This window comes from Lacerta agilis, chromosome 14 (genome assembly GCF_009819535.1).
Source record: "Lacerta agilis isolate rLacAgi1 chromosome 14, rLacAgi1.pri, whole genome shotgun sequence".
Lineage (NCBI taxonomy): Eukaryota > Metazoa > Chordata > Lepidosauria > Squamata > Lacertidae > Lacerta > Lacerta agilis.
The window spans coordinates 9,951,161-9,975,566 of NC_046325.1; the positions used below are offsets into that span (position 1 = coordinate 9,951,161).

General features: G+C 41.1%; 2 protein-coding genes across 2 annotated transcripts; both read right to left on the reverse strand.

Moving 5' to 3' along the window:
- Positions 1-476: 476 nt before the first annotated feature.
- Positions 477-5,152, reverse strand: LOC117058829 (vomeronasal type-2 receptor 26-like). The gene is made up of 2 exons (XM_033170204.1): positions 5,137-5,152; positions 477-1,395 (listed from the first exon to the last, which is right to left on the reverse strand). The coding sequence occupies exons 1-2, from the start codon at positions 5,150-5,152 to the stop codon at positions 494-496; spliced, it is 918 nt and encodes a 305-aa protein (XP_033026095.1). The 3' UTR covers positions 477-493.
- A 7,448-nt stretch (positions 5,153-12,600) lies between these two features.
- LOC117057357 (vomeronasal type-2 receptor 26-like) lies at positions 12,601-24,167 on the reverse strand. Its single transcript, XM_033168200.1, has 3 exons — positions 23,910-24,167; positions 14,961-15,188; positions 12,601-13,215 (listed from the first exon to the last, which is right to left on the reverse strand). Exons 1-3 carry the CDS (start codon positions 24,165-24,167, stop codon positions 12,601-12,603), a joined length of 1,101 nt encoding a protein of 366 aa, XP_033024091.1.
- Between the last annotated feature and the right edge of the window lie 239 nt (positions 24,168-24,406).

Genomic DNA, 24,406 nt, shown 5'->3' on the forward strand with positions numbered 1-24,406 from the left:
TGACCCCCGACTTTTGAGAAGATTTTCCTGGATTAAAAAGTAGTCTTATACACCAGAATATACAGTACATATTTCTCTCGATCAGTTACTCTCTATTGTTGAATTCAGGCCTCAGAAATGTAACATAGCTTTTTTATTTAGATTCTTAAATAATTTATATATCACTTAGTCCAAACAACAACAGCTCTAATATTAATACTCTCTACTCTTCATTCATATCAGCTGTTTGATCAGAATAGCTATAGAATAATGTTGATGTTTCTCTTTCAGAATTTTACTGACTTCAGGTGAAGCTCTGAAGCTGATGTGAACATTTGCCTCATTTGGTCAGATTGGCTTCTTACAACAACATACAACAATATTGCAGACCAGAAACAGAGCACAAAAAGCTGAAATAGTTTAATTTGGTCACATTGTCCTCAATCATTCACATTTCTGACGTGTCAGTGTTGAAAACTGAGAACAATAATGGAACCACAAATTCTTCTATTATTTATATCTTTCTTTGCATTAGATGTTCTCTGGTGTTCAACTCAGGCCTCACAAGAATAATGTAGCATTTGGGGAAAAAGATGCAAGCCAGTAATCCAGCACTAGAAGTCAAGATGGAGAAGATCTCCACAGCCACCATGTATTTTCCTCTGGTGCTCAGGTAAGTTGGAATAAAGGAGATCCAAACACTGCAAAAGACCAGCATGCTGAAGGTGATGAACTTGGCTTCATTAAAACTGTCAGGTAACTTCCTGGCTAGGAAGGCCACAGTGAAGCTGACAGTAGCCAGGAAGCCCATGTAGCTCAAAACACAGTAGAACATGAGGACGGACCCTTCATTACATAACAATATAATTTCTTCACTCATTGATTGCATGTCCAAATCAGGGAATGGGGGGAAAGTTGCCAGCCAAAGACCACAGAGCCCTACTTGAATAATGGAGCCAGAGAAGACTATGGAATAAGCCAGTTTTTTGCCTACCCACTTCCTGATTGTGGATCCTGGCTTGGTAGCCATGAATGCCAGAACCACTGATATGGTTTTGGCTAAGATACTAGAGAGGGCAACAGAGAAGACGATGCCAAAACCTGTTTGTCGTAGAAGGCAGGTTGCCTGCTTAGGTGTTCCAATGAACATCAAGGAGCAGAGAAAACACAAGAGGAGGGACACAAGGAGAATGTAAGTGAGGCTTCTATTGTTGGCTTTGACAATCACGGTGTCCTTGTGCTTAATGAAGATGCCCAACACTAGAGCTGTGATCAGAGAGAACAATAGTGCAGAGGAAGTTGAAATGATGGCTAAAGTTTCATCAAAGCCCAGAAAGTTTAGTATCTTTGGAATGCAATTATCCTGGTCTTGGTTTGGATACTTATTTGGTGGGCAACTGATACATGTTTCCATGTCTGAAAAGACATAATAAAATTACAAAGACAATTCTTGAGAATTTTAGTCATCAGGAGTTCACCTAGCTAATGTTCTTTACCAGGACAGCCTTCAAAACTTCTAGGCCAAGACTTTTTCCTGAGATATTTCAGAAATAATTCTCATGCATCAAATCTGGAATTTCTACATAGAGGACATCCCTATGTTTTAGTGGCCCTCCTCCTCTTTCTTAGAATCACAAGATGCTCTGTAGTGAAATGAGACCAATATTACACCTGAAATCTTGTGAGCCAAAAGAGGTCCACTGAGTGAGACATTTACTCTCTCCCCAAACTGCCTTCTTCTTCGTGGAGTGACCATCACTTCTATTCCATCAGAATTTAGTAGAATTTGGATGTAAATTGTATCATGTTCCTTTTTAAATATTTTCCTTCAGGATGTTTTAAAGATTATATTGCAAACAATAAGAACAATTTAAATATCCATTCTTTAACCCTCTCCCGCACCAGAATTTTAACAACAACAAAATTTTAAGGACCTCAGGGTTGGCTAAATAAATTGTGCATTTTGGTCTATCTTAAGGTAACATTTCTCACCCCTTTCATTTGAGTACATCCCGCTGGGACATGCTTCACAATCATAGCAACAAAATTTACTTCTCTCCTTCTTTTTCTTTCCATAACCAGGACGGCAGTTGTCATTACATACTGACAGGGGTGGCACCTATCCTAAAATGTTGGAAGAATTTATTATTATTATTATTTTAAAATGTCTGGGCGGTATTAACCAGGTGATATATAAGGAATAGGAAAAATAATGTGAAACATATGGTCCATATTTGCACAGGTGGGACATACAATGGGATAAGAAACAGCTGCATAGCATCATATAAACTCAAGAGGGTTATAATGTTCATTTTAAGCCCAAGCAGTGGTGTAACAAGCTTAGCATTCTATCTGATGCCACTAACTGGAGATCTGCCTCAGGGATTTCACATACAAGAATGGCTAACAACACTTTCTGATACCAATTGGTCCTTCTCAGTGTGAGATGTCTTCTGAGCATGCTGCTCTTTTTTGTATTGTGGTTCATTTGTTTATTTAGTGATAGACCTTACGGTATTCCTTAAAGGACATTGCTTACTCCTTGGTGGCTTACAAATATGCAATAAACAAAAATGGAATTTCCATATCCTATGCAATATAATATCTCATACCAAGCAGAATGCAGTCAACATGAGTTGCGTGTTTAGACCTTTTACCTTTCCCCAAAATAAATTCACACAGGAGTCACATATGTGGTTTGGTTTTTGGCAGAATCTAGGCCACAACTTTATTGATTACATAATGAACGTTGGTGGCGCTGTGGGTTAAACCACAGAGCCTAGGGCTTGCTGATCAGAAGGTCGGCGGTTCGAATTCCCTGACAGGGTGAACTCCCGTTGCTCGGTCTCAGCTCCTGCCCACCTAGCAGTTCGAAAGCACGTCAGTGTGCAAGTAGATAAATAGGTACCACTCTGGAGGGAATGTAATTGGCGTTTCCGTGCGCTGCTCTGGTTTGCCAGAAGCGGTTTTGTCATGCTGGCCACATGACCCGGAAGCTGTACGCCGGCTCCCTCGGCCAGTAATGCGAGATGAGCGCCACAACCCCAGAGTCGGACACGACTGGACCTAATGGTCAGGGGTCCCTTACATTTACCTTATTGATTACAATCAAGTGAGTGGTTGCATAGGTTCTGGTTTGACTATCTCCAGGCACCCATGCAGGCAGCACTGTCCCAGAGCCACGTTCATAGGACAGCCCAAGGATGAACACCAGGGACAGCTGATGGAAGGAGCACCAATCAGCTGCCCTGATGTCCCCTGGACTCTGGCGCGGGCTGAACCCCTTCCGGGGATCGCCAAACCAGTGAATCCCTGGATTCCTCTACCGGAATATCCTTCATTGCATAGGTGGGGCCACGTCATGTGCCACGCCTATCACCTGAAACAGAGCCTATCCGCAACTTACAAGTTGTGACGATTTGCTATGCAGCAGGTGAAACCCAAATGGCACCAGGTAATCAGCCAAGTGGGGAAAATTCCTACCGTGCCCCTGCCCCAAAAGCAGGCGACATATGACGGCATAGCAAGGTCAAGCGCAAGCCCTAAATATAGGGAGAAGTGGAAGGGTGTTCTGATGTGATAGCCCCAAAGAGGAAGCTCGTAAGCCTCGAATGGGTTATATAGATCCCGTGTTGCTCCTTTTCTTCAGAACCCCATTGGTCAGATTGCACCCAAACAACACGGGACCCACCTATCAGGGGTTGTGGCTGTTCCAGGATTACCCACCCACAACACTGGGTCAGGTGGCCAGGTCGCACCTCAACACGTGCCCTCTTTTAATGGAGGACCCGCTCTGGACAATAAATAGGATCTCTTAAACTCATATGCAAGTATGCTTGCACAAGCAAAGCTCATTGTTCAAATAGAGATTCTCTCTATTAAAATACTATCCATCTACATATTGATTTTCTCTTCTTAAAGTCTACTTCACATTTAATCAGGTGCTAAATGAAAAAAGCCTCCTTCTTTTCATTGCATCCCACTTTATTTGGATAACCATGAATGTTGGCATTTGAGAATTTTCCCCCCTCACCTGAGTCAAGCCCCTGTGCCATTTAATCTGTCCATCATTAAGGGTGAGCTCTTTTCCTGGAGGGGCCTGAGGATCCAGCCTTCCCACTTTGACTCTGATGTAGGATCTGTTTGGGAAAGTGATCAAATTTGTAATATCAAAACCAGCTGCTAATTCTCCACGTTCATTTAATGTAATTTCATCACCAACAGAGTTGTTGAATGAGATCTTCTGTAGGAATGAGTGGAGCTAGGTGGAAAGAGAATCAAAAGTTCTATAAAGTATTATAACATTCTGATTAAGATTGTCGAACAGCTTTGCTAGATGCATTCAAGATCGTTATAACTAGGGGTTATAAAGTTTTGATTCAAAGTATAATTTGTGACAGTGTAGAATTGGCAGAACCATTCTTGTTTTCTGAAAATGAAGGAGTTATACCACACACACCACATATGGAGGAAAAGTTACATGCTGTCATGTTAAAAGATTTCTTTTATGCCCCTTTTCCATTTCACTTTTTAATCAGTATTGTGTGATGATTTGTTCTTGCATAATTGGTACCGGTCAGGGACATATAAAAATCTTTGCAATTGCTTCTCCGTGTAATATCTCACCTCTAAGAGTAAGATGGTCTAAGGATCATATCTGTAGTGGACATGACAACTGTTGGGTTTTAAAAAGTTATTGTTATGACAAAACCTCCCAATGATTTATGTTTTGCTTAAGGAGCAAAGCTTGCAACTCAGTAGGAATCTTCCTTTAGATTCGAGGAGGCCTTTCAAAAGTCTCCATTATAGAAATCAGGTAGGATATGTTGAAGCAAATTCTTTGTAAGCAGGAATTTTTTTCACTGCCTGCTAAATCAAATGATTGCTGTCTCATTTTAGGCACACCAATGCTATTCTAACTTATCACTTGAATACATTCAAAAGTGGATTAAAGACCTTTGGTCAGAAGACTCCATTGGAAGTGTTAAGTCATTGTTAAAATGAGCATGAAGAGGATCTCCTTATACACCTGGATAACAGGACATTTTAGAAGCAAATTTTCAGAGCTTTTGAACAATCTCTCTGGATGACAATATTTAACCTCAATACCAGTTAATTGAGAAGTTGCAGTTTGTTATTCTTGGATGCTGCCCCTACCCATTTGTGTATTCATTGAGGTATATGGGATTTTAAATATACTTTAAAAAAAATGGTATCATGGATGATTAACTTATCTAGTGCAATATCAAACTGCTCCATTGCCCAATTTCCCCAATGGCTCCCTTCTCCTCTGCAGAACAAAATCTATCTTTTCTTGCTGCTTTTCCTGGTTGTGGCAGTGCAGAGAAAGCTGGCGAAAGGTTTGCAAAGTTTGATTGGGTGAGCTTGAAAGCTCTTAAGGAATTCAGAAAGGGAATGCAATTGCCTTTTTCCTTTCTTATGTTAACATCACAAGTGTGCCAAGTGGAGAATGTGCTTGATTTTAATTTTCTTTCTCTTTTAGCTTACGGTGGACACGGGTGGTGCTGTGGTCTAAAACACTGAGCCTAGGGCTTGCTGATCAGAAGGTCGGCGGTTCAAATCCGCTCGATGGGGTGAGCTCTCGTTTTTCGGTCCCTGCTCCTGCCAACCTAGCAGTCTGAAAGCACGTCAAAGTGCAACTAAATAAATAGGTACCGCTCCGGCGGGAAGGTTTACAGTGTTTCCGTGCGCTGCTCTGGTTTGCCAGAAGCGGCTTAGTCATGCTGGCCACTTGACCCGGAAGCTGTCTGCAGACAAACGCTGGCTCCCTTGGCCTAAAAAGCGAGATGAGCACCACAACCCCAGAGTCGTCTGCGACTGAACCTAATGGTCAGGGGTACCTTTACCTAGTTGTGTACCAAATGCAATTATACAAGTAATTTCTCACTCACTGGATCATCACTTTGTCTTGGTGAGTGGACCTGCTCATTCCTGTGACCCTTGTGAACAAAGCCGTTAGGGGGCTTGTACTCCCAGTAGGGTCACCCAAGCTAGTAAAGTCATAAGCCGCCCAGAGTGGCTGGGGAGACCTAGCCAGATGGGCGGGGTACAAATAATAAATTATTATTATTATTATTATTATTATTATTATTATTATTATTATTATTATTATAGGGGAAGAGCTAGACAAAGAATGATCCAAGAAGTCTTCAATGGCAGAATAGGTTGATGATAACAAGCAGTTGTGTTACAATGGCTGTGAAGGTGGATGAAGGCTGCAGTAGATAAGAATCTACCAGTCATCGTGATAATCATGCCATTGGAATAAAGCCTTAAAGACAGACAGACCTTCCCAGCAAATGCATTTAAACAATTAAGCCACACCAAATTTGGTTTGGATTTCTGTTACTATCCACTCAACAGTACTACCCGCTCCAAAGCTTCAACAATTGTCTAATCAAATGCCACTTGAAATATAGGAACAGCATTCATTCCAACTCTTGAAATATATGATGTTATTTAGCCACTATTTATAACTAAATACCAACTCACAAGGGATGTGGGTAGCGCTGTGGTCTAAACCGCAGAGCCTAGGGCTTGCTGATCAGAAGGTTGGCGGTTCGAATCCCCGCGACGGGGTGAGCTCCCATTGTTTGACCTTGCTCCTGCCAACCTAGCAGTTAAAAAGCACATCAAAGTGCAAGTAGATAAATAGGCACCGCTCCAGTGGGAAGGTAAACGGTGTTTCTGTGCGCTGCTCTGGTTCGGCAGAAGCGGCTTAGTCATGTTGGCCACATGACCCGGAAGCTGTATGCCGGCTCCCTCGGCCAAGAAAGTGAGATTAGCACCTTAACCCCAGAGTTGTTTGCGACTGGACCTAACGGTCAGGGGTCCCTTTACCTTTACCTTACCAACTCACATAAAATATCAAGACAGTGCACAATGTGAACACTTTGTAAACCAAACTCTTTGTTACAGCAAACACTACCTTCCAAGGCTCTATATTCTGAGGAGATCGTCTGCCTGCAGCCTCCATTCTTTTGCTGTTGGATACAGCCAAGTGCCTATGTAAGGCATGTGCCAAAGCATAGACAGCATTATAGATACTGTAGCTGTGGCTGGTCATGCTCATTTCAAAAAATGGCGCAGGAAGGCTCTCGAGCATTTCCTCTCCGGTACAATGCTTAGCATTCTCTGTTGATTTAGTTGAGTCTGCAAATGAACAACCGAATGCTTCTTCCCAGAAACCTGTGATAAAACCATTTCCATCTTCCAAGGAAGGATTTACATTCTGCAGAAAATATCGGAAGTCATGAATTTCCTTGGAATGAATTGCAAAGGAGATAGCACCATGGAACATTTGTATATTAACATCAATAAGTTTTTGAAAAACATATGTTACGAAATCAATTTGAGCTGTGGTAATCCATACTTTTCCTTCAGGTAAGTTCTTTTTGGACTGAGGAAATATGAGCTGAGCTACCTTCATTATGTTTAGAGCATATGACAACCATATAAGAGATGCACATTCTCCATATACAACAACTGTGTTTGCTGTGCTTCTAATGAAAGCTGGCAAAACAAAACTTCTGTCACGCACCATATCATATATGTTACCAGTGTAATGGATATGGTATTCAATTCTTTCTGTGAATGCTGAACAGATCCCATTCTTGAAAAGCATTGGTTCAATGGTATTCAAGAAACATTCCCCAGCTTCATTAGCTGGAGTGATGAGCCCAACCCATTTCCATCCAAAATGCAGAAATAATTGGATAAGTCCCTGATACTGAAGATCTTCATTAGGAACCATGTGGTAAAAGGAAGGGAACTTAATTTGATGATTTGTGCCTGCTCCAAATGAACCATATGAAGTCTGTAAAAGGAGAAGCCCAAGCATTCTGAGTTAAAGAATTCATAACAAACCTATTAATCCAATATATCTCCATAACAAACCTATTAATTCCATATATCTCCAATATACTGATTTTATGGAAAACACCCACCCACATTTACATAAAAAATAAATGCAAAATCTTGCTCATTCCCCTGCCCTGTAGATTCCTGTTATTCCCATTATTACGTAATCAAAGCAGATTCCTACCTGTAGATGTTACTTTACTTCAAGTATAGGAGAGCATTTACTCTTTTTTAATTTGCTGCTTTCTACACCTCAAAATAAAATATCAGTAAAACACAAAAATACCTTCTCAATCACGTCCAGCAAAAAACAAAAGAACTAAAATGAAATTTTAAAAAAAGAACACCATATAATACTGGCACTGCTAGAAGTGTCTCCCAAATGCCGAATGACAGAACAGTAACTAGAAAACATGGTTTTCAATTAGACATTGAATGTGAACATTCTGCAGAAACAGCATAGTTCCCCAGAGAAAGAATTTCCCAAGACTTATGGAAAGCATTCCTAGTTAATATGTTCAACAAAAAATCCATACATTTAGTTCCTTTCAATTGTCCCTGTTATACCACTCCAAATTTATGAATCAATATATTCCTGCTGGAAAGAGAGCTGGAGAGTGAATTATGGTGTGAAATCTCAATTTTCTGATAACCATAATATTCCTACCTGTGGAATTTTGTAAAGACCCAAGATGTCTGCCATGCACGAGGTGACCTCAGAGCTAAGTCCCCCAATGACTCCTATTACATTTTCCTGGTAACCACATTTGTAGTTGGGGACAAAAGTATGTGAGTTAAACAGCAGATCCAGAGTGGTGCGGTAGGTCATCTTAGCATCATAGTAGCTATCATAGATGTGGAACCCGAGCGTAACATTGGGCAAGACCTTGGGGTTCCCATTGATCTCATCAATCGCAAACACCAGGGCAAGAATGTGTTGGTAGAACTTTGATAACACTCTGTGAATAAAGTGGCATTATTTCATGGGAAAATAAAATAGCGCGCAAAATCTAGATTTGAGAGGTACAGCTTTCAGACAACTGGGATATAGAAAAACTATAAGGACTATATTCTTTCCAGTTACAGGTAGGTAGCCACGTTGGTCTGCCATAGTCAAAACAAAATAAAAAGTAAAAAATCCTTCTAGTAGAACCTTAAAGACAAACTAAGTTGGTTTTTGGTATGAGCTTTCACATGCATGCACACTTCTTCAGATATTCTTTCCAATGAGCAATAGGCATGACAAGTTTATTTTTCACATTTTTTACCACCTTTCATCAATGAAACATAGGCTGGCTTTTTGAGTTCTCTTTGCTCCCCTTGAATCCTCACAACATTCCCTTGGTTGGAATTGACCCAGAGAATGGAGATTGGAAGCTGTATCTCCATAGCGTTTGTCTGCCATGCAAGCCAACAACTAGAATGCAGGAAGTGTAAATATCTGAAACAGGTCAATGAAACATGTGTGAGGTAACAGTAGCACACCAACCACATGGTGGTGGTGGTGAAGAATGCTGACATGGCGGCACATATTTTATGAGTGGTGAATGGGTGCCTGTCATCTGTCCATGTTACCATTTCTCTGGCATCAGTAATGATGCATGAATGAGCCAACCCAGGATCTCATTCCTGGTCATTCAGCACTAGTTCAAATGCCATAGTTTTATAAGTTAAATTAAGACATTTTTTTGCCCAAATTGAAATCACTTCACTCATTGAATTTCAGTTGTCATTTTACTGCTCATACATCCAGTTTGGAAATATACATTTGGAGCTCTTCGCAATCCACTTTTGTTATAACCAATCTGAACAATTTGGTCTCATCAACAAACTTGACTGCTTCACTTCTTCGGTTTTTATGCCACCCGCCTTCTCCTTCTCTTACTCAATTCTCTCTGCAGAATTGAACAACTAAATCTTAAGGATTCCTAATGTCCAAGTGAGAGTGTAGACGTGGCTTGTATGCACAGATGTTTCTCATACAGTCTATCAAATCATTCAAATGAATACAGGCTGTCAAATCTTTGTAGTTCTAAAACTATTCATTCGAAGCAAAGTATATTTCAGTCAAATATTAGAATGTAAAGCATGAATGAAATTATATTAAGAACTATATACTTACAGTGGGTTCTCAATCAAGACTTCAGTGGGGTGTATATTAAATAAAAAATTGGGGAGGATGTAGCGGATAAAAGATGCTATCTGACCAATGACATGGTCACCTGGTTCATACCACTCATGTGGAATAGGTACAGGACTAGTTGTAGTAAAATTAGCACTATGCACTCGGCACACCATGATGGGGAATAGCAAGAGAAGCAACAGCAGCATGATTCTGCACATGGACTCTTCTTTGCCTCTCTGCAATATCAATATCATCAGCCTGATTGGAACAGGATGGATTTAGAGGCAGCAGACTGCTTAAAGAGACATGTATGCACCTTATCATTAATTTTAATGCTTTCACAAAGACCTGCCTTGAATGGTAATAAGATACAGTGGTTTAAAACGTGACCTATATAATCACAGAGCCTGGCCTCTCTAACCTGCATTATTCTAACTGTCTATGGAACAGGGGGATACTGTAAATATTTGGGACTTTCTTGTTGATTCTTCCGCCACTCCTCATTCTGTCTTTCAGAGCTTTGGCTAGCAGAATTAATTATTGTAATTTTAATAATTACAGGGGAGACCATCACTTTTTGCAATTTTTAAAGGACTCCATCATTAGCAGAACAGCCAAGTAAACATATTTATCATCTCAATGAGTTATAGATTAGGAATGGTTCTCCAAAGTTATCTAGTCCAAACTTCTTGCTGACACAATACACCCACAGTTATGAAACCATTGATAGACAGGCACCAGCCATTTCCCTAAAAACCCCTCTATCAAAATACAGTATTTTTAGAGTTGAGCCAGCCCTAGCCTTCCCCCAGTTTGTTAGTTTGCCACTACTGGGGCTCCTGTACTCTCTCATGTATGTGACTTTGTTGGGACACTTTTGCCACCCCACTAACTGGATCTTGGGAACAGTGCTGGAACTGTTCCAGCACGTAGGGACGCTGGGAAATGAATATTTAAATGAATATTTAAAGGACATGGTTGGATTGGTGATTAATACAGTGATATTTGTTTATGGGCTTCTTTGATGTCGTAAAAGGCCCATTGAGTGTGTCAGTGGACAAGCAATCTTGGTCCTTATTGCTGAACAAAAAGTGAATGTATCTATTGTCACACTGGCTCCAATTAACTGCCTTTAACCTTTGTAGCTTCTGGACTGAGGATATTATTTTAAATGCCCACATGGTTCTATATCAGGGGTCAGCAAACTTTTTCAGGAGGGGGCCAATCCACTGTCCCTCAGACCTTGTGGGGTGCCGGACCCACCGCCTCCTGAAAGCCACCCCTTCCCAAAAGCCCCTCCACCAATGCTACTAATGCCAGGGGGAAAATAAATAAAAGACAAGAGTCTTGTCTTGCTGGAGCGCAGAGCACATGCCACTGGCCTGGGCAGCGAAGGCAGCCTCTGTGCCACTGCTGCTTCCTTCCTGCTTGGCTGCCTCAGTGGCAAGGAAAGGGCGCCGCCCAGATGCCGCTGTCCTGGGCAGCGGAGACAGCATCCACACCGCCGCTGCTTCCTCCTGCTCTGCCGCCTCAGTGGGAAGGAAGGGATGGCGCCCAGAGGTTCCGCCAATTTTCTGCAGCCAATCAGAAGCTGTGTCAGCGTCAGCGTCCGTCCAGAGGTGTCTGTGGCTTTTGATTGGCTGCAGGAGCAAAGTTCGCAGGCCGGATTAAGGAGCCTGGTGGGGCATATCCGGTCCGCAGGCTGTAGTTTGATGACCTCAGTTCTATACGTTCTGCACTATACTAATCAATCTTTTCTAATATACCAAAACTGTGGGGAAGAGTTCAGTTTGTGAGAGCTCATTTGTGGACATAATGTAATTTGGGCTGATTTTCAGAGCTGTGCCCAGTTGACTCCAGCAAAACATCTCACAAGGAATTATGTTTTAGGGGTTAGGTAGGTTGTGGACACACATGGGGATTCCAATTTACACTTGTAATACCTCATGTTCCTAGACTGATACCAAGAACATAAGTGAAACTACAAACACAACTCTCATTTACCATATTTTCCGGCATATAAGACGACTGGGCATATAAGACAACCCCCAACTTTTCCAGTTAAAATATGGAGTTTGAGATATACTCAACTGCAGATTATCTACCTGGCATATAAGATGACCCCCGACTTTTGAGAAGATTTTCCTGGATTAAAAAGTAGTCTTATACACCAGAATATACAGTACATATTTCTCTCGATCAGTTACTCTCTATTGTTGAATTCAGGCCTCAGAAATGTAACATAGCTTTTTTATTTAGATTCTTAAATAAATTATATATCACTTAGTCAAAACAACATCAACTCTAATATTAATACTCTCTACTCCTCATTCATATCAGCTGTTCAATCAGAACAGCTATAGAGTAATGTTGATGTTTCTCTTTCAGAATTATACTGACTTCAGGTGAAGTTCAGAAGCTGATATGAACATTTGCCTCATTTGGTCAGATTGGCTTCTTACAACAACATACAACAATTTTGCAGACCAGAAACAGAGCACAAAAAAGCTGAAATAGTTTCATTTGGTCACATTGTCCTCCTCATTCATTCACATTTCCGACGTTTCAGTGTTGAAAACTAAGAACAATCATGGAACCACAAATCCTTCTATTATTTATATCTTTCTTTGCATTAGATGTTCTCTGGTGTTCAACTCAGGCCTCACAAGAATAATGTAGCATTTGGGGAAAAAGATGCAAGCCAGTAATCCAGCACTAGAAGTCAAGATGGAGAAGATCTCCACAGCCACCATGTATTTTCCTCTGGTGCTCAGGTAAGTTGGAATAAAGGAGATCCAAACACTGCAAAAGACCAGCATGCTGAAGGTGATGAACTTGGCTTCATTGAAACTGTCAGGTAACTTCCTGGCTAGGAAGGCCACAGTGAAGCTGACAGTAGCCAGGAAGCCCATGTAGCCCAAAACACAGTAGAACATATGGACGGACCCTTCCTTACATAACAATATAATTTCTTCACTCATTGATTGCATGTCCAAATCAGGGAATGGGGGGAAAGTTGCCAGCCAAAGACCACAGAGCCCTACTTGAACAGTGGAGCCAGAGAGGACTATGGAATAAGCCAGTTTTTTGCCTACCCACTTCCTGATTGTGGATCCTGGCTTGGTAGCCATGAATGCCACAACCACTGATATAGTTTTGGCCAAGATGCTAGTGAGGGCCACAGAGAAGACAATGCCAAAACCTGTTTGTCTGAGTGGGCAGGTTGCCTCCTTAGGGGTACCAATGAACATCAGAGAGCAGAGGAAACACAAGAGGAGGGACACAAGGAGAATGTAAGTGAGGTCTCTGTTGTTGGCTTTGACTATGGCAGTGTCCTGGTGCTTAATGAAGATGCCCAACACTTGAGCAGTGATCAGAGACAACAGTATTGCAGAGATAGTTGAAATGATGGCCAAAGTTTCATCAAAGCCCAGAAAGTTTGGTATCTTAGGAATGCAATTATCCTGTTCTTGGTTTGGATACTTATTTGGTGGGCAACTGAAACATGTTTCCATATCTGAAAAGACAAATGATTAGGAGAATTTGAAACTGTGAGGAAAATTCTTGAGAATTTTAGTCATCAGGAGTTCACCTAGCTAATGTTCTTTACCAGGACAGCTTTCAAAACTTCTAGCCCATGACTTCTGCCTGAGATATTTCAGAAATAAATCTCATGCATCAAATGTTTTAGTGGTCCTCCTCCTCTTTCTTAGAATCACAAGCTGCTCTGTAGTGAAATGAGAGCAATATTACAGCTGAAATCTTCTGAACCGTGAGAGGTGCACTGAATGAGACATTCACTCTCTCCCAAAACTGCCTTTTTCTTAGAGGAGTGTCCATCACATCGTTTCCATCATAATTTAGTAGAATTTGGATGTAAAATGTATTATTTTCCTTTCTAAATATTTTTCTTTCATGATGCTTTAAAGATTATATAGCAAACAATAAGAACAATTTAAATATCCATTCTTTAACCCTCTCCCGCACCAGAATTTTAACAACAACAAAATTTTAAGGACCTCAGAGTTGGCTAAATAAATTGTGCATTTTGGTCTATCTTAATATAACATTTCTCACCCATTTCATTTGAGTACATCCCGCTAGGACATGCTTCACAATCATAGCAACAAAATTTACTTCTCTCCTTCTTTTTCTTCCCATAACCAGGACGGCAGTTGTCATTACATACTGACAGGGGTGGCACCTATCCAAAAATGTTTGAAGAATTTATTATTATTATTTTTTTAAAAATGTCTGGCCGGTATTAACCAGGTGATATATAAGGAATAGGAACAATAATGTGAAACATATGGTCCATATTTGCACAGGTGGGACATTCAATGGGATAAGAAAGAGCTGCATAGCATTATATAAACTCAAGAGGGTTATAATGTTCATTTTAAGCCCAAGCAGTGGTGTAACAAGCTTAGCATTCTATCTGATGCCACTAACTGGAGATCTGTCTCAGGAAATTCACATACAAGAATGGTAACAACACTTTCTGATACCAATTGGTCCTTCTCAGTGTTAGATGTCTTCTGAGCATGCTTCTCTTTTTTGTATTGTGGCTCATTTATTTAGTGATAGACCTTACGGTATTCCTTCAAGGACATTGCTTACTCCATGGTGGCTAACAAATATGCAATAAACAAAAATGGAATTTCCATATCATATACAATATAATATCACATACCAAGCAGAATGCAGTCAACATGAGCTGGACAACAAATAGGATCTCTTAAACTAATGTGCAGGTATGTTCCCACAAGCAAAGCTCATTGTTCAAATAGAGATTCTCTCCATTAAAATACTATCCATCTACATATTAATTTATTCTTCTTAAAGTCTACTTATCTCTACCAGTAAACTTCACATTTAATCAGGTGCTAAGTGAAAAAGGCCTCCTTGTTTTCATTGCATCCCACTTTATTTGGATAAACATGAATGTTGGCATTTGAGAAATTTATTTCCTCACCTGCGTCAAGCCCCTGTGCCATTTAATCTGTCCATCATTAATGGTGAGGTCTTTGCCTGGAGGGACCTGAGGATCCAGCCTTCCCACTTTGACCCTGATGTAGGATCTGTTTGGGAACGTGATCAAATTTGTAATATCAAAACCAGCTGCTAATTCTCCACGTTCATTTAATGTAATTTCATCCCCAACAGAGTTGTTGAATGAGATCTTCTGTAGGAATGAGTGGAGCTAGGTGGAAAGAGAATCAAAAGGTCTATAAAGTGTTATAACATTCCGATTAATATTGTTGAACAGCTTTCCTAGATGGATTCAAGATCTTTATATCCAGGGGTTATAAAGTTTTGATTCAAAGTATAATTTGTGACAGTGTAGAATTGGCAGAACCATTCTTGTTTTCTGAAAATGAAGGAATTATACCACACACACCACATATGGAATCAGGTAGGATATGTTGAAGGAAATTCTTTGTAAGCAGGCATTTCTTTCAGTTCCTGCTCAATCAAATGATTGCTGTCTCATTTTAGGCACACCAATGCTATTCTAACTTATCACTTGAATACACTCAAAAGTGGATTAAAGACCTTTGGTCAAAAGACACCATTGGAAGTGTTAAGTCTGGTGATAAATTGTTAATATGAGCATGAACAGGATCTCCTTATTCACCTGAATAAAAGGACATTTTAGAAGCAAATTTTCAGAGCTTTTGAACAATCTCTCTGGATGACAATATTTAGCCTCAATACCAGTTAATTGAGAAGTTGCAGTTTGTTATTCTTGGATGCTGCCTCTACCCATTTGTGTTTTCTTTGAGGTATATGGTGTGGAGAACTAGCCCAATGCCAGGTAGGGGTTAAATTTTCTGACAGTTAGAACCCTCAGGGGCGGGCTTAGCCTGGGTATAAAACACCCCTCCCAGTGGTCAGTGAGGGAGAAGTGTGGGCAGGTGGAGTTGGAGTTGGAGGTTGAAGTGTGGAGAGTTAGTTGAGCAGTGTGAGTCAAGAGATAGAGCTGGGAGTTTAGAGTCTGAGGTGGAAGTTAGCAGAGAGGATAAAGAGATTATGAAACGTGTTGTTATTGCTATTTAGTTATCTGTTAGAGGTAATAGGCCGGTAACATTTAGAGGTATTAGGCCGGTATAGGACAACTGTTATAAGCTTATTGAACAACCTTTTATTTATCAGCAACCACAAGCTTTTGTACTCAATAAACAACTTTTTAGTTCACAATATCCTCGTCTGTGGTGAATGAAATAAGCAGGATCCAGCTAGAAGTCTGGAGGGCTGCAGCTGGGGTCCGTGTGTCGTTGGTGCAGCACCCATAGACCGTAAAACGTCCGGGGGTGGCTGTACAGGGCGAAGGGCCCGCGACATTAAAGTGGTGGCAGCGGCGGGACGAAAGATAGACATAAAGTGGTGGTCACATCAGGATCAAAGATAGATCTAAAGTGTTGGCAAGCAGTGCCAAGGTACAAGAAAGATTTAAGGGTGACGCATTGTGTGAAGTGTGAGGCTTAAAGAGGATTTAAGCAAACTTCTGTGAGACTCTACAATCTAGTCAGGAAGGGGGATCGCATACACCTGGAAAGGGAGAAGGGGAATTCAGAGAGGAATTACCTGGCCCTAGGGTGTGGTGTGATAGCGCCTAAGACTGTGAGATTGTGAGAGAATTACAAAGATACTTTGCGTTTAAAACTATTTCAGGCAGAAAGGTTTATAGTGAGAGGTCGGAAAAGTACGCTGGACAAAGTGCACTGAGGTAACTTTAGGCGTGACTTTGGACCTAAACTGTGGAAACTAAGCCTGAGGAAATAGTTTAACTGAAACATCCTTGATTTAAGTACAAATATAATACCACCAAATAAATAGAAAATGCCACCTAGGAAGACGAAACCAGCTCTTAGGGACTCACAAGTAGAAAGCTCTGAAGAAGAAAATGGGGTTTCGCAGATTGAAGAAACCAGTACTGAAATAGTTAACAAAAATCCTGCTGAGGGGACGAGTTTTAAAGCCTCAGAGGAATTTGAGAAATGGAAACTTGAGAAGGAATATAATTTAAAAATCGAACTAGCGAAGTTACAAGCTGAAGCAAAAGCGAGAGAATTAAATATTGAGAGAGAGAGAGAGAGAGAGGCAAAAGAGAGAGAACTGAAAGAGAAAGAAATGACCTTAACTATTGAGAGAGAAAGAGAAAGGGAGGAAAGAGAATATTTATTAGAAATGAAAAGACTTGAATTATCAGCTGTAGATAATAGAAACAACAACAATAGTTCCACACAAAATCCTAGCAGGGTGGATTAAAAAAGATTCCCTGACTTCAGAGATAAAGACGACCCTGAAGCATTTATCATTTCTTTTGAGAGGGCTTGCGAAGATTTTGAAGTAAAAGATGAGGAGAAAATGCAAATACTGAGAGCTCGTATTAGTGGAACATTAACAGAGATTTATTCTCAAATGCCATCTGATCAATCCAAAGATTTTGAAGCATTTAAACAGTTGGTTTATGTTAGATTCGGAATTACTGCAGAGCAACTGAGACAAAAGTTTAGAACCATAAAAAAATTGCGTGAGGAAACCTTTGCTCAATTAGGAGCTAAAACTACAAATTATTTAAACAAGTGGCTAGAACAGGAGGGTGCCGATTCTGTGGCAAAAATAAAAGAGGTGATCGCATTAGAACAATTTTATGACACGATTAATAGTCATCTGAAGTATTTAATTAAAGAAAGACGCCCTAAAACCATCCTGGAAGCTGCTAATCTGGCAGATGAAATAAATGAAATCCGAGAACACGCTTATGATTTCAAAAATGAATGATATAAACGATATAATTCAGCATGGTGAAGGGAGGCGGGTCATGCAGGTGAATATGATAAACCCCATCAAGCCACTAAACCATGAACCCAATCTAGACTACAGTATTCACGTTGTTGAAAAAGCCTGTGATATTGGTAAAGGAGTGTCTACCGGCAATGTGTCCAGTGACCTATCTGTGAGATCAGTTAGAACAACTAGTCATATTTATGATAAACCATTCATCAGTTGGAAAGATAGAAAGAACGATGTACTGGAAGTTATAGCTGGCATGGGGTCCCATCGAATTTCTATGAAAGTGAAAGTGTTTCCTACACTAGAGATTGTGTGGTGGGAAGATGGGTACCCTGCTGCTCATGCAACACCAATAAATGTCCAAAATGAATGTGGTTACACAGCATTAACAGAGCTACCACGTCAAAGGCATAAAAAAGTAGTCTTCAAATTGCTCGAAGTGGGAACTGATAAATCAATACAGACCAAAGATGAACTGACAACAAGGGCGATTGCTATGAGCAATAAGCAATCAGAGCTTTTTAGCCCCCTTTCATTAAGTGATCACGCTTGTCTAGAAAGCTTCCGCAAGCTGACTAAAAAAGAAGATATCAACAAACTTCTGAAAATAGTTCCCAGTGAATTTAAAAGCCAGACAACCAGTTTATATGCAGCTTATGATAAAATGGAGATGTGTGTACAAGTCCGCGAGCTTGAACCCTTAACAGAGATCCTGAAGGAGGGAGAGGTTGAGCTAAGAGCGCTTTTGACCCTGAGAAACAAGGCCTCTACCCAGCTTGGAATCCACAATCGTTACAGACGCCTCGAGTGCAGGGATCGGAATGGGACTGTGTCATCTGGCCGAGGAAGACAGCTTACATCCCATCACGTATGGCAGAGAAAAGACTGGTGCCCAGAGAAAGATACTTCTTGCGACGGTTAAGGACGATAAGGAGTGTGAAAGGATCCTAAACATCATCGCAGACGCCTTATCATGAAGACCCAAAGACCAAGGTTAATGGACAGTTACGGCTTTTCTTGCAAAAAAGGCCTAACGCTGCATGAACTATTGTATATAATAAAAAAACCACAATTTTTATGCCAGTATGATATGTGGAGTTAAGGTTAGTAAGCATAGAAAATGTTTGTTTATGTTAATGTTTAAACTGTTGTTTGTATCAGAGGGATACTTTGGCTAGTAACTCCTCTGATACAAACCTAAAAAGGAGGGAGGTATGTGGAGAACTAGCCCAATGCCAGGTAGGGGTTAAATTTTCTGACAGTTAGAACCCTCAGGGGCGGGCTTAGCCTGGGTATAAAACACCCCTCCCAGTGGTCAGTGAGGGAGAAGTGTGGGCAGGTGGAGTTGGAGTTGGAGGTTGAAGTGTGGAGAGTTAGTTGAGCAGTGTGAGTCAAGAGATAGAGCTGGGAGTTTAGAGTCTGAGGTGGAAGTTAGCAGAGAGGATAAAGAGATTGTGAAACGTGTTGTTATTGCTATTTAGTTATCTGTTAGAGGTAATAGGCCGGTAACATTTAGAGGTATTAGGCCGGTATAGGACAACTGTTATAAGCTTATTGAACAACCTTTTATTTATCAGCAACCACAAGCTTTTGTACTCAATAAACAACTTTTTAGTTCACAATATCCTCGTCTGTGGTGAATGAAATAAGCAGGATCCAGCTAGAAGTCTGGAGGGCTGCAGCTGGGGTCCGTGTGTCGTTGGTGCAGCACCCATAGACCGTAAAACGTCCGGGGGTGGGCTGTACATATGGGACCGTAAATATACTTTTTCAAAATTGGTATCATGGATAATTAGCTTTATCTAGTGCAATATCAAACTGCTCCACTGCCCCAATTCCCCAATGGCTCCCTTCTCCTCTGCAGAAGAAAAGTGTGTTTTTTCTTGCTGCTTTTGCTGGTTGTGGCAGTGCAGAGAAAGCTGGTGAAAAGTTTGCAAGGTTTGGTTGTGTGAGCTTGAAACCTCTTAAGGAATAATAAAAAAAGGAATGGAATTGCCTATTTCCTTTCTTATGTTAACATCACAAGGTGGCCAAGTGGAGAATGTGCTTGATTTTAATTTTCTTTCTCTTTTAGCTTACGGTACCTAGTTGTGTACCAAATGCAATAATGCGAGTAAGCCACTTCCGCTCATCAGCAGGAGGTGGCGTTGCGGGCGTCACGCACCGAGCACGCCCTCAGGGGCTGATTTAGAGCCCCTGCGTGATTGGTTGGATTCCCGCCGCTTAACCTTGCGGGCTGACCAATCCAGTCGGCGGAACGGTGGGACTGCGGTCCCTTTAAATTTGAGATTGGCAGGAATCCTTCCCCCTCTTCTTCTCTGCCCCCCAGCTTCACTGGAGCTCCTGCCCACCCACCCTTTAGGTTAGCTCTTGACCTTGCTATGGACCTCTGGTTGGTTTTCCCAGTTGGCTGGGGCGCCTGGTAGGACTGTTTCCCATTTGGGCTAGCCAAATCGGGTTTTTTCACCTACCTCGTAGCAATTTGTTACAACTTTGCTTTGGCGGTTAGGCATTGGACAACATCAATAGAGGTGGAAAGGGGAGGTAGCGCCATCACCTGCCCCTCATTGGAAGGGTATTCCGTAAAGGATGCCGGGGGCGTGGCCCTGTCTGAAGCTTAGGTAGGTTAGGGCCTAAGGCACGCCCCAACGGTGATCCCAAGGGGAGTTCTGCTTGATAAGCGTCAGTTGGGCTCCCCTTGGTGGTTAACCCTTCACAGACTTCCAACAGCCGGGTTGGGGTCAGATATAGTGGTTAGGGTCCAATGCCTAAGCCAATACCGCTCAACATCCGTAACCAATAAAGTTGTGGCCTTTATGCCCATTAATTTGATATCAGTGTCTCGTGTGTCATTATTTCTTCATGGGAGGGAGGGACATTGCCACGCAATTTTCTCACTCGCTGGATCATCACCTTGTCTTGATGAGTGGGCCTGCACATTCCTAGGACCCTTGCGAATAAAGCCGTTGGGAGTCTTGTACTCCCAGTATGGTCACCCAAGCTGATAAGGTCAAAAGGGAAGAGCTAGACAAATAATGATCCAAGAGGTCCTCAATGGCAGAACAGTTGGATGATAACAAGTGGTATGTTACAAAGGCTGTGAAGGTGGATGAAGGCTGCAGCAGATAAGAATCTACCAGTCATCGTGATAATCATGCCATTGTAATAAACCCTTACTGTGAAGACTGTGCATTGTCCAGCATGCACTGATCTACACACATAAAACAGATCCACACACAAGCATATTGCAAAAACACATTGCAAACCCAAACCCCAAAAGTCCCATGGCAATTGGCAAATGGTAATGGGGGCAGGACCGAGGAATCTGGAAGCTCCTAGTCATGAATTGGCACATGGGCGGTGGATACAGATACAGTCGCTCTGACTCAAGGAATGAGGCATTTGAGCAGCTCAGCAGCTGTATCCATGACTGAGCAGCCCTATTTGGGATCCACTCTGCTCACCCCAAAAAGGGGCTAGAAAAGGTGCACTAAACATAGTCTGCCTCCCTTTTCCCCTGACTGGATTACCATGCCCACTGGGGTCACCACCCAGCGGTCATAAAAGACAATTGAACTTTGGAACATGGAATATACGGACTTGGTCAGATAACACAGATCATGAATGTCCCGAATGCAGAACTACATCATTGCAAGAGAGCTGCGACATTTTTACATCGATATTGCAGCACTTCAAGAAACTCGAAGAGCAGGTGAGGGTCAACTGAAGGAAGAAAAAGGAGGCTACACATTCTTCTGGAATGGTCTACCTGAACAAGAATGTTGAATACATGGAGTAGGCTTTGCTATCAAAAACGATATTGGAAGCTCTTGTCAGAAGTCCCTACCGGCATTAAGGTCCAACTTTCAACCCTTCGAATAAAACTCACAAAAAACCAACAGGCTACTATTCTAAGCTCTTATGCATCAACACTGGATGCCGAGGAAGACATTAAAGAAAATGTTTACTCTCAGCTGGATACCATTCTATCGGAGACGCCAAAGGAGGATAAAGTTATCCTCCTGGGTGATTATAATGCAAGAGTTGGGCGCGAGTTCGATATGTGGCCTGGGACTATTGGGGAAGAAGGAATTGGCAATAGCAACCAGAATGGAATCTTACTTTTGATGATATGTGCTTGAGGACGAGGACATTCACAGGGAAACAAAAATGCTTGTTTACAAAACTATTGTACTACCAACCTTACTGTATGCTTGTGAAACGTAGACCACTTATAAACACCATATCCAACTGATCAAAAGATTCCATCAATGGTGTCTCTGAAATTTTTTACACATCTCTTGGGAAGACAGGTGAACTAATGGCAGTGTACTGGAAGAAGCCAAGATCACCACTGTTGAAGCAATGATTACACTTTGTCAACCAAACTCTTTGTAACAGCAAACACTACCTTCCAAGGCTCTATATTCTGAGGAGATCGTCTGCGTGCAGCCTCCATTCTTCTGCGGTTGGATCCAACCAAGTGCCTATGTAAGGCATGTGCCAAAGCATAGACAGCATTATAGATACTGTAGCTGTGGCTGGTCATGCTCATTTCAAAAATTGGTGCAGGAAGGCTCTCCAGCATTTCCTCTCCGGTACAACGCTTAGCTTTGTATGTTGACTTAGTAGAATCTGCAAATGAACAACCAAATGCTTGTTCCCAGAAATCTGTGATAAAACCATTTCCATCTGCCAAGGAAGTATTTACATTCTGCAGAAAGTATTGGAAGTCATGAATTTCCTTGGAATGAGTTGCAAAGGAGATAGCACCATGGAACATTTGTATATTAACCTCCATACGTTTTTGAAACATATTTATTACGAAATCAATTTGAGCTGTGGTAATCCATACTTTTCCTTCAGGTAAGTTCTTTTTGGACTGAGGAAATATGTGCTGAGCTATTTTCATTACGTTTAGAGCAAATGACAAACATATAAGTGATGTACTTTCTCCGAACACAACAACTGTATTCGCAGTGCTTCTCATGAAAGCTGGCAAAACAAAACTTGTGTCACGCACCATATCAAATATGTCACCAGTGTAATGGATATGGTACTCAATTCTTTCTGTGAATGCTGAACAGATCCCATACTTGAAAAACATTGGTTCAATAGTATTCAAGAAACGTTCTCCAGCTTCATTAGCTGGAGTGATGAGCCCAACCCATTTCCATCCAAAATGCAGAAGTAATTGGATAAGTCCCTGATACTGAAGATCTTCCTTAGGAACCATGTGGTAAAAGGAAGGGAACTTAATTTGATGATTTGTGGCTGCTTCAAATGAACCATATGAAATCTGTAAAAGGAAAAGCCCAAGCATTCTGAGTGAAAGACTTCATAACAAACCTATTAATCCCATATATCTCCAATATACTGATTTTATGGCAAACAACAACCCACACTGACATAAAAAACAAAAACACAACCTTGCTCATTCCCTGTCCTGTAGATTCTTGTTATTCCCATTATTACAGAATCAAAGCAGATTCCTACAAGTAGATGTTACTTTACTTCAAGTATAGGAGAGCATTTACTCTTTTTTAATTTGCTTCTTTCTGCACCCCAAAATAAAATATCAGTAAAACACAAAAATACCTTATCAATCATGTCCAGCAAAAAACAAAAGTACTAAAATGAAATTAAACAATACAGAACACCATATAATACTGGCACTGCTAGAAGTGTCTCCCAAATGCCAAATCACAGAACAGTAACTAGAAAACACGGTTTTCAATTAGGCTTTGAATGTGAACATTCTGCAGAAACAGCATAGTTCCCCAGGGAAAGCATTCCTAGTTAACATGTCCTAAACTTATATGATCCACTGATAAAAAGTTCCCAGGATGTTATACATTCCCATCTGGGTACCCCATTTAGCAATCTGGCACCTTTGAAGCAAATTCCCTTATGTACATTAAGCACACATCCTTTGTAACCTTGCCCCTGTCATGCACATTGGTGCAGAACCCCATGGCATACCAACAAAAAATCCATACATTTCAGTCCCTTTCTGTTGTCCCTGTTACAGCACTCCAAATTTATGAATCAATATATTCCTGCTGGAAAGAGAGCTGGAGAGTGGTGTGAAATCTCAATTTTCTGATAACCATAATATTCCTACCTGTGGAATTTTGTAAAGACCCAAGATGTCTGCCATGCACGAGGTGACCTCAGAGCTAAGTCCCCCAATGACTCCTATTACATTTTCCTGGTAACCACATTTGTAGTTGGGGACAAAAGTATGTGAGTTAAACAGCAGATCCAGAGTGGTGCGGTAGGTCATCTTAGCATCTTTGTAGCTATCATAGATGTGGAACCCGAGCGTGACATTGGGCAAGACCTTAGGATTCTCATTGACCTCATCAATCGCAAATACCATGGCAAGCATGTGTTGGTAGAACTTTGATAACACGCTGTGAATAAAGTGGAATTGCACAGAATCTAGATTTGAGAGGTACAGCTTTCAGACTATTGGGATACAGAAAAACTATAAGGACTATATTCTTTCCTATGAGCAATAAACATGACCAGTTTATTTTTCACAATTTTTTACCACCTTTCATCAATGAAACATAGGCTGGCTTTCTGAGTTCTCTTTGCTCCCCTTGAATCCTCAAA